The sequence below is a fragment of the Triticum aestivum genome, chromosome 4B (assembly GCF_018294505.1).
Source record: "Triticum aestivum cultivar Chinese Spring chromosome 4B, IWGSC CS RefSeq v2.1, whole genome shotgun sequence".
Taxonomy (NCBI): Eukaryota; Viridiplantae; Streptophyta; class Magnoliopsida; order Poales; family Poaceae; genus Triticum; species Triticum aestivum.
The window spans coordinates 277078388-277091836 of NC_057804.1; the positions used below are offsets into that span (position 1 = coordinate 277078388).

Here is a 13449-nt window from a genome sequence, read left to right on the forward strand (position 1 = left end):
GCGTGGGTTAGGGCGTTCCCTGTGATGAACGGTGTGTTGTTGTTTGTTAATGGTAAGTCGGAGTCGTCGAGTCTCAATGGGACAAGGTGATGTCGTTTGTTAATGGTGAAGTCGGAGTGAGGTGATGACGATGACGCCTACTCCCTTCGTTTCAAAATAGATGACTCAATTTTGTATTAATTTTATACTAAAATTCACTTAAAAAATATTTATACTAAAGTTAATACAAAGTTGAGTCATCTATTTTGAAACAGAGGGAGTAGATGACTACGACACATAATTCTTCTCAGAGGCGGGTGTCAAGTTTTTGTCAGTGACCATGTAACTTGGCACTGCCGTGGCCAATATTGCGCGTGTGTTATGTGGTTTTAGTACAGTTTTCCTGTAATTGACCGTTTGAAAAAAAAAAGGTATTTTCCTTTTAGCGGCAATACTGGAGCTCCGGCTCTACAGGCAACATGAACTCCAGAGCAAACAGCACAAAAAGATACGATGACTGATATTTTGGCCACGGTGCCAGAGAAAACAGCGCTGCCACTACAATTAGCAAAACTCTACATGAGCGATTAAATGTCACTGCGGTGAATAGATACAGAAATTTACACGGACCAAAACTTCAGATATTTTTGCCATCGAAACTAACAAAACAGGAAAACCCATTTTTCTAACTCTGAAACAAAAGCAAGTTAACAGAAGGAAGATGCCACTGGTTTAATACTAGGCTTCTCTAAGTTAAAAAAAAAAATCTCAAAACCCTATTCAAGATTTCTTTCCTTTTTTCTGCTCCTGCCAATCAAATCCATATATAGAAGAGCTTTACAGAAATTTGTTAGCATCTGCATCCTTCAACGCCAGCAGTTTGAGATCACGGCCGACAACTCTTCAGTTTCTCACGGGAATGGACATTTTCTATCTTTGCCAGCAACATCCAAGGTGAAGGCACAGTTTTGGAGAATGGCCAAATAATTAATATTTGCAGAACTTAATTGTCTTTATTTTCCAACAAAAAGAGGAAACTTAGTCAGCCCTTAGTCTTAAGATTTCCTTAGCTGTTCTCCTCCGAAAGTATTCCATGTGTTCCTGCAGTTGACAAAAAACTAATGTGCATAAGAATTCATACCATATAATCACCTTAAGATAGACCAGCTTCCGCCATTTTATACTTTAGCCCGAATGTGTATGCATCAATCTAGAATAAGCATCTCCATTCCCAAAAACAAATCCAGTCTGCTAAATTTTTGGCAGATCAAATTTACTCACCTGACCAAAAGATAAGCTGACTCCTCTGCTGAGGAAATCAATGTACTTGAGCATAAACATACCACAATCAAACCTGAAATAATTGAAGACCCATCAAAATTAATCTTTGCCCATTGTTATAACTGCAAGTATCAATACTTGAATTTAAAACATACTCCCTCCGTCCGGGTTTATTAGGCCTAAAGACAACTTCTCTTAGACCAAGACATATCGTAATTTGCGCACATTAATTCTTCCATTTCACTCTCAATGCACTCTCTCACATGCATGCAGCCAATGAAAAAACACACATGAAGTATATTAATTTCCCAGCCATGGCACCAACAACAATGACTTTCAATGCAACCAATGAAATGGTTGCATGCATGCACCTTTCCAAAACGAGGCCTTATAAAAAGGGACATGCTTGTGATGCTGAGAAGCCTAATAAACCCGGACAGAGGGAGTACTTTGTGCACGACCAGCCAACTAAACATGGATTTCAAAGGAAGGACATATATGGTGCATATGTACTACTACCTCCAATCCATAAAAAGTGACGCAGTTCTGAACTAACTCCAGTTCAAAACTAGTTCAGAACTGCAACACTTATTTTGGATCGGAGGGAGTAAATGATACTAATACCCAACAAATTATTGTTATAGGAACTGAAAGCGGATATTACCCATAAATAGTGAATTTACGCATTAAATGATCATTAGTGTAAACAAGACGTACCCATTCTCTTGTAAAGGAATACAATCAATAGATTCTTTGGTCCCAGAACTTATGTCAATCTCTTTATTACTCTTGTCCTTCACTTCATCTACAATATATCTAGCCTGTATATGGAGTACAGAAGAAGCACCATTACATTACTCAATTTATAAGCAAGAATTAGACGGAAATGCCTAATGGAGATAGTATTATTTAGTACTTCTAGCAGATAGAAAGAACCAAGATCAGGTGAATTCTCCCAGAGCATAGCACATGTGCAGAGGCCCATAAACATATGGTTTCCCCCTAATTTAACATTTGACATTTGGAAGAGGTGCACCAAAAGTTTTACTTAAGTTAAACTACAAAAAGCTATTTATATAGTTAACTAACCTTCTAAAAAATTAAGCACTCCCAAATTGGAATGGAACCAGGGTGCATTTGATTCATCTACTGCCAGCTGTTCGCCCTTTTCATCTAAAAAATAACTCCCTGCTTTCTTTTTACATCATGTATGACTTTTCAAAGTCTTTGGCATGCTACTTTTGAACTTCACATTATGATATATTAGTGGAATTAACATATAATTTTCAATGATAAATCTAATGATTCAATTTTATAGCTAGTCTAAAAACTAATAAATCTAAACAGTCAAACTTGAAAAGTTCTGCTTGTGATCGGGGAACGCCAAATTTAGAAAGTTCTCTTTGCAAGGAAATCTTTAAAAAGTTCGACAACAAGGATTCTAGGAAGTAAAAAAAGAATAGAGGCAGTATATAAAATTCAGTTCTAATGCAAAACTCCCTCCTGCGAACCCTATCCGTCATCCAAAGCCTTCTCCACACTGCTGCCACGGTACCCATCTTATCGCCCGTCCGGCAGCCTCGTCGGCGGCAAGAGGAGTGAGGGCCTGTCCACTTGGTTTTTTCTTAGTTCTAGTAGGTTTTTTTTACTAGGTTGGTTTCCTGGTGACATTGGCCGGGTGGTGGCGAGTGGTGATGATGGCGCATTGGATCTTTCCAGCCTCTCCCTACCTCGACGTCATCCAACTTGACGCCGACGAAGGGCCTGTGAGGGTAGGTGTTGCCATATCCATTGGCTCTTCAGATCTTGGCAGTTGGTGTGTCAATCAAGGGAAGCTGTTGGTTGCATCTTGGTGTGGCGACTTCGGCATCCTCTTTCGATTTGTTCGACAAAGGGCCTATGAGGGTAGGTGTTACCATATCCATTGGCTCTCTATGGATCTTGGCAGTTGGTGTGTCAATCAAGAGAAGCAGCTGGTTGGATCTTGGTGTGGCGACTTCGGCATCTTTTGATTTGTCATCCGGTTTCTCCAACCCTATGGACTCGTAGTGAAGAATTGTAAGCCTGTGCTGCGTGGGGTGATGCCCCAAACGATGTTCCTTCAGCGGTTTCTTCGTTTCAAGCAGTGAGTAGCTATTGTGGTCTTCAGAGCCTAGTATGGCGAGGGCGTTTGCAGGTGTCTGTTCCCCTTGTTGTCGGTTCAGCGCAATTTTCAATATCCGGAGGGTGGCGTACTATCGAAGGAAGATGACTAGTTCTCCGTATTATTTTCAATGTGGTTTTATTTTACTGGTCATTTTGTGTCCAATTGCCTACCCCAACTTGTTTGGGACTAAAGGCTTTGTTGTTGGTATTGTTACTGTTACCAATTGTCTTTCTATTGTACTAGCTACTGTTTTCCTTGATAATTATTAGATCTAACATGCCCTTTGGGTGTCTTTTCTGGAAGAAAACAATATGACAAAAAGAAGTTACCAGCATTTCGTATACACGAAGATCATTGCCGCCAAGAGAATCAAGATATTGTACTGTCTTCGCCTTTATGTTTATAACTGCCAAACACCAATGCACATTTTGATGTACGGGGACAAAGATCTGCAGAGTAAATTCTAAACATAAGAATAAGCATGTCAAAGAGCACGTGCAGTAACAATAGAAAATTAAAGAACCCAGCATCCACTTTACTTTATCACATTCAATGAGCTCATAACCCAACTTCCTGGAGGTAGTCCATCTTTTTACAGATTTGTAGTCATATCCAGTTTTTCCACAAGCAAGCTGAGCAATAATTCAGAAAATAAACAGGGCTGAATTAGATGGTAATCAATTTTATCCAAATGAAAATCAAGGCCGAAATGCATGATATCTAGTCTAATTTCCAATCAAAGGTCTCAAATCAAGTAACAACACAACAAAAGGAACCAAATAAGGCTGACAGAGAACTACTCTCCATTCAAAAATGTGTGTGTCCATGGCATGCATCAAGTGAAACTTTCCTGATTGTGACTACTCAGGAGGGCAATCTAATGTATTCCAAACAGATGCCCCAAGTAAAAGTTCAAATTAAGAAACCCAGGAGGGCAACCATGGTATATTCAAACTTCCTAATATCAATGACCAAAGATGTATCTATAATGGTCACGAAAAAGTGACATAAGTATAATTTAGCTTAAAAATAGATATTTCCACAGTATAGAAAAAAGTTCATTTTACTACCCTGAAAAAAGTTGGTGGTTCACATAACCCCTTGATCTTTATTTCTGCTCTTCACCCCCTAAACAAAATCCCATACCAGGTAAAATCAGTCCTTGGATGGTTTAACTCTGACGTGGCGATAGTCAATGGTGGTTTTTACCTGTGGGTGGGCCTCCCTCATGTGGACCGGGCTTTGTCCTCCCCTGCCCTCCCGAGCATCGCCCCCTCGCGCCCGACCCTGCCACCTCCGGCCGACGCCAGTGACTGCCGGAGTTCCAAACCACCGCCCTGCTTCTCCTTCCTCTCCCTCTCTCTTCCCTCGTATCTCTCTCTCAAGTACATGTCACGCGGCCGCCAGAAGCTCGCCGCCGTACCGCCTTCACACCGCCGTCGGACTCCGGATCCGGCCGGAACCAGATGAGATGGGGCCGCCACCCTAGGAACTGGCCGTCCCTCGCCTCCACGCGCCGCTTGCATTGCTGCGGCGCCGCCGCCTCCACGTCCATGGCCGGCCCTTGCTGCCGCATCCACACCCATGGTCGGCCGCCTCTGGTCGGCGGGAGGCCACGACCTCCGCAGCCGCCTTGACCGCCGCCCCGGCCTCCTCTGCACACGGCTGCGCCTGAGCACGACCCCACCGATGCGCCGCCGCTGAAACCCTCCACGCCGGTGACCTCTGAGCATGCACGTATGAGCATATACGAGATAGAGCAGTTAATTATCTCTCTCTGAATATGTGCATATTGACAAGAAACTACAGAGCGCAGTTTTGTTCTCTGCATTATGTGTATACGGGAGCAGCAACTACCAAAACAGTAGATGATGTGCAGTTAGCAGTTTATTCTTCCTTAAAAGACAACATATTTGTTTGTGCTTCTTCCATAGCAGACTTCTCAAGCCGACCTGATTGCATTTGTTTGTTTTCTGGAAGTGCCAGTTAGTGCAAATGTTCAATAATTAGACAGTTCATAATTTGGATTTGCACATTCTTTCCTAGCTACTATATCCGTCCGGGTTTAAAAGACCCCTTAGCCAAATCCTCAATACCAAGGCGCGTCTTCCTTAAAATTCGTTACTAACCAACCAAGCGCTTCTTTTCCGGTTAAAGCTCCAGCTTTTAACCTCCCACATTTAATTAGAGCGCACGCCCCAGGACTGCCCCGGTAAAAAGGAGCGCATGCATTGGCTGGCCGCGTTATTGGGTTCAGATTACCTGATTCTGGGTGCATGCTGGAGCTGGATTTTAGGAACGCGCACCACATGCTCTCAATCGCATTAACTGCTAAAAGTCTGGGCCAATGAGAGAAACGAGTGCTTGTGCATGCAACCTAATAATTAGGGACGAGGCTTGGTGGCTCTCGGGCCCTTTAAACCCAAGACGGAGGTAGTAGCTGGTAAGAAATATGTGAACAATTTTTTGAAATCATGAACATTTTTATGATTTTCCAAATGTTTTTTGAATTCACAAACAGTTTATGATTTTTCTTTTTTTTTAGAAAACACATAACGTGTTGAAATTTGATACTTTTGAAAATCCCGAATTTCATTTAGAGAAGGAAAAATAAAAACAAAAGGTAAAAAGTAAATAAAAAGCATAAAAACAGGGGGCTCGACGACCATGGGTCGGCCCATTACCACGTGCCGGAGGAGGTGGTGCGCTAAAGAGAGGGAAAAGGGGAGAAAAAGGGAAGAACCAGGAATCGATCCCTGGTCTCCCGTGCGGACAACAGCGCCCTTAGCCATCACACCACTTGTGCGTTCATGATATGTTATGGAAGTGTATCTGTTTATAAGAACATAAACCGGCAGCGATTTTGAAATAAAAACCAATCGTTTTTTCTTCACTTACCGGTGCCATGGTGGGTAATTGTTGCCAACTTCTGGGGCAATTTCCATGACGGAGGACCAGAAGCAATAGCACATTTATAATTAGGGAAAGATTGGACAAGGATGTCACTTTTATTGTTGAGTTGACATCAAAATTGGAAGTTGCAAGTCATTGTATAGTTCTATAAAATGTCTGTCAGCTTTGTTTGATAGGTACATCTCCATCAGTTAGTGTGCATTCCGTATAAAATGCATTGCAAGTGTTGTCAATCGTTTGTTCCTTTGTCTAGGTATATACTATGGACCCTCTATAGGCACATTTCCCCCTTTTGCCTAAATATATTGCAGAACCTATCAAATGTGCTTTGTGTGGTTAAGATGTGGAGGATGGACTAGCTGGTACGGTCTACCACAGGTGTCATCCTATCCGGCCGTGTGCATCTGTCTCCCATGGTAGAAAATTATTTTCATTGTAGTCTACCTTAGTGCACCAACGGACATTGTGTGTTATCTCTTTTGTGTTTTCTGTGTTTTTTTGTACCATATTTTTCCCAGTGCCAATTATGCATGTGCATACGATACGGTTTGAACCTGTATATACTCTCTTATGTATTCAAGTTTTATATCAAGTACTTTTAATTACGTTTTCCTTTTTTTTTCATGTCCGTTCTCTTGGCCGATGATTGTGATATGTTTGTGGGACTATAATGCACTTGGCAAACTGTTTTAGCAATATTTGGTATTGGCTGATCACACTTGCAATATTGCAGAATTCTATGCTGCAAGATACAATTAAGTGATTTGGAAGGCTACAATATCAATTTGTTTGAGATGCCTTCACCATCATGTCTACCCATGGGCAGCATGCTACTTCGTATAATGCTCACAGACATGGAGAGATGACGATGCGTGACATGGACGGGTGACCGAATAGGAAATGTGCTAGCAGGTTCAGTCAGTAGTCGTCACGCCCCCATTGCACAGATTCGTGGGGACAAGTATTGGTATTGTCGCATTGTCGTTCTTCCATTATTGATAGTAAAGGTTAGGTTAAAGTGGCGTGCTTAATACAACAACAACAACAACAAAGCCTTTAGTCCCAAACAAGTTGGGGTAGGCTAGAGGTGAAACCCATAAGATCTCGCAACCAACTCATGGCTCTGGCACATGGATAGCAAGCTTCCACGCACCCCTGTCCATAGCTAGCTCTTTGGCGATACTCCAATCCTTCATGTCTCTCTTAACAGACTCCTCCCATGTCAAATTCGGTCGACCCCGCCCTCTCTTGACATTCTCCGCACGCTTTAGCCGTCCGCTATGCACTGGAGCTTCTGGAGGCCTGCGCTGAATATGCCCAAACCATCTCAGACGATGTTGGACAAGCTTCTCCTCAATTGGTGCTACCCCAACTCTATCTCGTATATCATCATTCCGGACTCGATCCTTCCTCGTGTGGCCACACATCCATCTCAACATACGCATCTCCGCCACACCTAACTATTGAACATGTCGCCTTTTAGTTGGCCAACACTCCGCGCCATACAACATTGCGGGTCGAACCGCCGTCCTGTAGAACTTGCCTTTTAGCTTTTGTGGCACTCTCTTGTCACAGAGAATGCCAGAAGCTTGGCGCCACTTCATCCATCCGGCTTTGATTCGATGGTTCACATCTTCATCAATACCCCCATCCTCCTGCAACATTGACCCCAAATACCGAAAGGTGTCCTTCCGAGGTACCACCTGGCCATCAAGGCTAACCTCCTCCTCACACCTAGTAGTACTGAAACCGCACATCATGTACTCGGTTTTAGTTCTACTAAGCCTAAACCCTTTCGATTCCAAGGTTTGTCTCCATAACTCTAACTTCCTATTTACCCCCGTCCGACTATCGTCAACTAGCACCACATCATCCGCAAAGAGCATACACCATGGGATATCTCCTTGTATATCCCTTGTGACCTCATCCATCACCAATGCAAAAAGATAAGGGCTCAAAGCTAACCCCTGATGCAGTCCTATCTTAATCGGGAAGTCATCGGTGTCGACATCACTTGTTCGAACACTTGTCACAACATTATCGTACATGTCCTTGATGAGGGTAATGTACTTTGCTGGAACTTTGTGTTTCTCCAAGGCCCACCACATGACATTCCGCGGTATCTTATCATAGGCCTTCTCCAAGTCAATGAACACCATATGCAAGTCCTTCTTTTGCTCCCTATATCTCTCCATAAGTTGTCGTACCAAGAAAATGGCTTCCATGGTCGACCTCCCAGGCATGAAACCAAACTGATTTTTGGTCACGCTTGTCATTCTTCTTAAGCGGTGCTCAATGACTCTCTCCCATAGCTTCATTGTATGGCTCATCAACTTAATTCCACGGTAATTAGTACAACTCTAAACATCCCCCTTGTTCTTGAAGATTGGTATTAATATACTCCGTCTCCATTCTCCTGGCATCTTGTTTGCCCGAAAAATGAGGTTGAAAAGCTTGGTTAGCCATACTATCGCTATGTCCCCGAGACCTTTCCACACCTCAATGGGGATACAATCAGGGCCCATCGCCTTGCCTCCTTTCATCCTTTTTAAAGCCTCCTTCACCTCAGACTCCTGGATGCGCCGCACAAAACGCATGCTGGTCTCATCAAAGGAGTCGTCCAGTTCAATGGTAGAACTCTCATTCTCCCCATTGAACAGCTTGTCGAAGTACTCCCGCCATCTATGCTTAATCTCCTCGTCCTTCACCAAGAGTTGGCCTGCTCCGTCCTTGATGCATTTGACTTGGCCAATATCCCTCGTCTTCCTCTCCCAGATCTTAGCCATCTTATAGATGTCCCTTTCACCTTCCTTCGTGCCTAACCGTTGGTAGAGGTCCTCATATGCCCGACCCCTTGCTTCACCAACAGCTTGCTTTGCGGCCTTCTTCGCCATCTTGTACTTCTCTATGTTGTCTGCACTCCTATCCAGGTATAGGCGTCTGAAGGAATCTTTATTCTCTTTAATCGCCTTCTGGACATCATCATTCCACCACCAGGTATCCTTATCTTCGCTTCTCCTTCCCCTGGACACTCCAAACTCCTCCGAGGCCACCTTACGAATGCAAGTCGCCATCTTCATCCACACATTGTTCGCATCCCCTCCTTCCTCCCAAGGGCCCTCCTTAATTACCCTCTCCTTGAACACCTGAGCTACCTCCCCCTTGAGCTTCCTCCACTTCGTTCTAGCGACTTTGGCACGCTTATCCCGCTGGACACGAATCCGAAAGCGGAAGTCAGCAACCACCAGCTTATGCTGGGGTACAACACTCTCTCCAGGTATCACCTTACAGTCTAGGCACGCAAGCCTATCTTCTCTTCTCGAGAGGATGAAATCAATCTGGCTAGAGTGTTGGCCACTACTAAAAGTCACCAGATGTGATTCTCTCTTTCTAAAGAGGGTGTTGGCTACAATCATGTTGTAGGCTAGAGCAAAGCTTAAGACATCTTCTCCTTCTTGATTCCTGATGCCATAGCCAAAGCCCCCATGCGCCCCTTCAAAACCTGTGTTAGATGTACCCACGTGGCCATTGAGGTCTCCTCCTATGAAGTGCTTCTCACCAATCGGTACACTCCTAACCATGTCTTCCAAGCCTTCCCAGAACTCCCTCTTGGTGTTCTCATTGTGGCCTACTTGCGGGGCATGCGCGCTGATAACATTGAGAACCAAGTCCTCAACTACCAGCTTGACCAGGATAATCCGGTCCCCACGTCTCTTGACGTCTACCACTCCATACTTGAGGCTCTTGTTGATCAAGATGCCTACGCCATTTCTGTTTGCAGCCGTCCCCATGTACCACAGCTTGAAGCCGGTATCCTCCACCTCCTTCGCCTTCTGTCCTCTCCATTTGGTTTCTTGGACGCAAAGGATATCAACACCTCTCCTCACCGCTGCATCAACTAGCTCCCGAAGCTTAATATGTCACTATTTCTAGCAGAGAATGGTGTGTGGGCTGTAGGGTGGAGCCCAAGTTAAGCGAAGAGGAGCTGAAGACAGAGACTTGTTTGGATTGTCATTGCAATTGCCAAATGTGCGTGTGGAAAGATTTTCTTTGTCACATGCTCTATGCACTATAGGATAGAGCAAGGAATGATAAAGCACGGGAAGTCCTCCTGCAAGGTGAATATGGAGAAGAAACCGTTTGGCTTCGAAGAAGGGTTTTTTAGTTGGAAACCGTATGTTCGATTGTGCTCGACGTGTATTGATCAACAATATAACATCATCACTTTGATCAATATATCGGTACATTTTATTATTGTTTTGTAGCAATCTACTCACTCTTGACTACTCCCTCTGTAAAGAAATATAAGATCGTTTAGATTACTACTTTAGTGATCTAGACGATCTTATATTTCTTTACAGAGGGAGTACAATTTAAGTAAATAATGATCAACATCGTCTTTTGTGATTCAGTTGCGTAGCACAGACATCTTACTAGTAATTTATAAAGTGACAGGCATAAGCAGCATGGAACATACACTAAGTGATAAGCTGATGCATGTCCATAAATTGAGCCAGAACCAAGGTACAATATAGCAACCTTCGAGCGCTAACCACAGTATCTAAACCGCTCATCAAGCATATTGCAACTAATCCTAAGTCGGATGTGATTAGAAGAAATGCAAAAACAAATAAAGCTATAGAACACAGGAAAGATATGCAATATTTAATATGACACTGCAGATTCAATTGGAGAAAACACAAGGTGCATATATTCTAACCTTCTTATAAAAAAATGTATTGAAGAAATGGCATTTCAAGAACCTTTTTGGTTCTCTTATTCCCCTCTCCTTTAACAATTCAAGGTACAAATTAATGACCTGAAAACAACAGGAATCACTTTCCCCATTACGTATGAAAATATCAGTGTAAAGCTTACATGTTTGCAATCAGTGAAGATGGTTTAGTACATTTAAGATGAATATTTACCTCATCATTTAACCAACCATGTGGTCTCAAACACCGAAATTTTTCCCTGCTAACCTCAATGTTAGACGGTTCATGCAGCACCAGGACTTTGCTACTGTAAGTGAAAAGGGGCAATGTTATATTTCTTTACAGAGGGAGTATATAGGAAAGCTTCAAATCATCAAACGTACCTTGAACCATTACCATACAAACAATCCTGAACTTCCTTTTCATCTTCAGCAGTTAGAGGTACAAAGAATTGAGACAGATCCTGAAGACAGATCAACATACATAAATCAAAGAGTTAGTGGAGAATAGAAGGTTGTCGCAACCAAGCAGGTCAATCAGCCACCCATTAACGAGAAAAAACAAAGAGGACCTCTCTGGTTGCCTCTTTTAAAATTTGAAGCAGTTAAACCAGATTTGACACCTTCAGATTGCGCGCTATTTCTTACATGGCTATGTCTTCTCCATTCCTTTGGTAAATTCAATGCATGTTTTTCGATTGGGGCAACACTAATTTTCGATTGGGGCAACACTAAAATAAAATGCAAATCCAGTTGGCATATCCCTCTTTATCAATTGTCCACTATTGCAACGTGGGTTTCCTTACAGAGCTCTCGTCCATGGACGTAATCTTCCTACTCACCCCGCATATACCAAGATAAAAAGGCGATGACAAAACATACCTCCTTAGGCGGCTCAGCCAGCTTCCTCTGCTCCTCAAGCGTCTTCTCCAGAAAGGCCACCTCGTCGCCGATCTCGCGCAACCTCTTGTCATTATGTCTCGTCTCCTCGAGGAGATCCTTCCAACGCGGTTTCACCGCCTTCAAGGCGACCTTCCTGGAGTTCTCTATTTTCCAACTCCCCACCAGGCGCCCTGGCTTCACATCGTTGTTCTTGGTGAGATACGTGAGATCCGGCGGATCCTGCGGCACATCCTTGGACGCACGGACCCAGTCCTTAAGCAGCCTCAGGCCGTTGTCCCACATGTCCGGGATGCTGCGGATGTAGTCCCACATGTCGAAATCAGCGGATTTGGCTTCCGGCGGGGGCACGAGGAAGCAGTCGGGAACGAGGACGCGGACGCCGCGGCGCTTGCGCTGCTGGCCGCGCCAGTGGTCGTCGAGGCGACCGTCAGCCGGTAGGCAGCGCTTGCGGCAATTAAAGCGGAGTTGTGCGTCCGTGTCCATGGCAGGGACAAGGATGCCAGCGCCATGGAAGTTGGTAGGTCAGCAGCGGGGCATGCTGGAAGCGGAAACCCTAGGTCGGGTTCGTCGGGGGCTAGGGGTTTGAGCCCGGCGCAAGGGGAGAAGGCGGGGCGACTAGAGCGAAGATGACCGAACGCTCCTTTTGCAAAAAGGTCCTCGTCTGGAAAATCAAGGGCTCTGTTAGTTTAATGCCCTTTTTTTAAGAATCTGTTAGTTTAATGGCCCAATTCGACAAGGCTGGCCCATGACAGTCACGTGGCTAATTGTCTCTACTCCTAATGGAGCAGTTGGTGAATAGTCCGCCGGTTATTTTTCGCTGGTTTTATTTCGTCTCTCCTCCCACCACCCCCTTCCATCGTTGGTTTTTTTTCGTCTCTCCTCCCATCACCTCCTCCCATCGCTGGGTTTTTTTCGTCTCTCCTCCCACCACCCCCTCCAACCGGTTTTTCTATTTTCTCGTCTAGCTGGCAATACCCAACGTATTTATGATAATCAATCACAATTAATCAACGTATAGTAATAAATCAATCCAGGTATGGTAAGGCCATAACTCAGGAAATTTTGAATATGATAATTATATGGTAATAAATTTTAATTACCCCACAGGCTATCAATCCAGATATGGTAAGGCCATAACTCGGGAAATATCGAATATGGTAATAAATTTAAATTACCACCATGTATGGTAAGGCTATCAATCCAGGTAAAAATGCCTTCTCGCACATCAGGAAAAAACATACGACACGGCTCCCCTCGATCTATTTGCTAGGTCGACCGTGAAGCACGTCGTTGCTGCCATCGTGGAGCCCTTCGCCGCCTTCGACGCCGCCATCGTGGAGCCCTTCACCGCCGCCGAGATCCGAGATCGCCGCCGTAAAGGTCCGAGATCGCCATCCCTTTCCGTTTCTGGTTCGCTGGAATATCTCCCTTCTCCCCATCTCCCTCTCACGCGTCATTGCTGCCACCGCCCACTACTGGCCACCTTCGTCGGATAGATCACCGGCGCCGGGAG

General features: G+C 44.3%; 1 protein-coding gene across 2 annotated transcripts; it reads right to left on the reverse strand.

Moving 5' to 3' along the window:
• Positions 1-543: 543 nt before the first annotated feature.
• On the reverse strand, positions 544-12586 carry LOC123091985 (ubiquitin-like-specific protease ESD4). Of its 2 annotated transcripts, XM_044513623.1 has the most exons (9): positions 11916-12575; positions 11418-11497; positions 11248-11341; positions 11040-11138; positions 3946-4038; positions 3736-3855; positions 1978-2081; positions 1261-1333; positions 544-1080 (listed from the first exon to the last, which is right to left on the reverse strand). In XM_044513623.1, the coding sequence occupies exons 1-9, from the start codon at positions 12417-12419 to the stop codon at positions 1018-1020; spliced, it is 1230 nt and encodes a 409-aa protein (XP_044369558.1). In that variant the 5' UTR covers positions 12420-12575; the 3' UTR covers positions 544-1017. The 2 variants fall into 2 exon arrangements, 1 of the variants encoding a protein (XP_044369558.1); XR_006443972.1 differs by lacking the exons at positions 544-1080; positions 1261-1333; positions 1978-2081; positions 3736-3855 and adding an exon at positions 4616-5131 and having other exon boundaries at positions 4010-4534; positions 11916-12586.
• Positions 12587-13449: the final 863 nt, after the last annotated feature.

Coding starts and splice junctions, on each gene's coding strand:
- LOC123091985 (XM_044513623.1), bottom strand. CDS start 12,419: ATGGACACGGACGCACAACTCCGCTTTAATTGCCGCAAGCGCTGCCTA. Junction 11,498..11,915: donor TGGCTGAGCCGCCTAAGGAG/GTATGTTTTGTC, acceptor ATCTGTCTTCAG/GATCTGTCTCAATTCTTTGT. Junction 1,334..1,977: donor ATTCCTTTACAAGAGAATGG/GTACGTCTTGTT, acceptor CAATTATTTCAG/GTTTGATTGTGGTATGTTTA.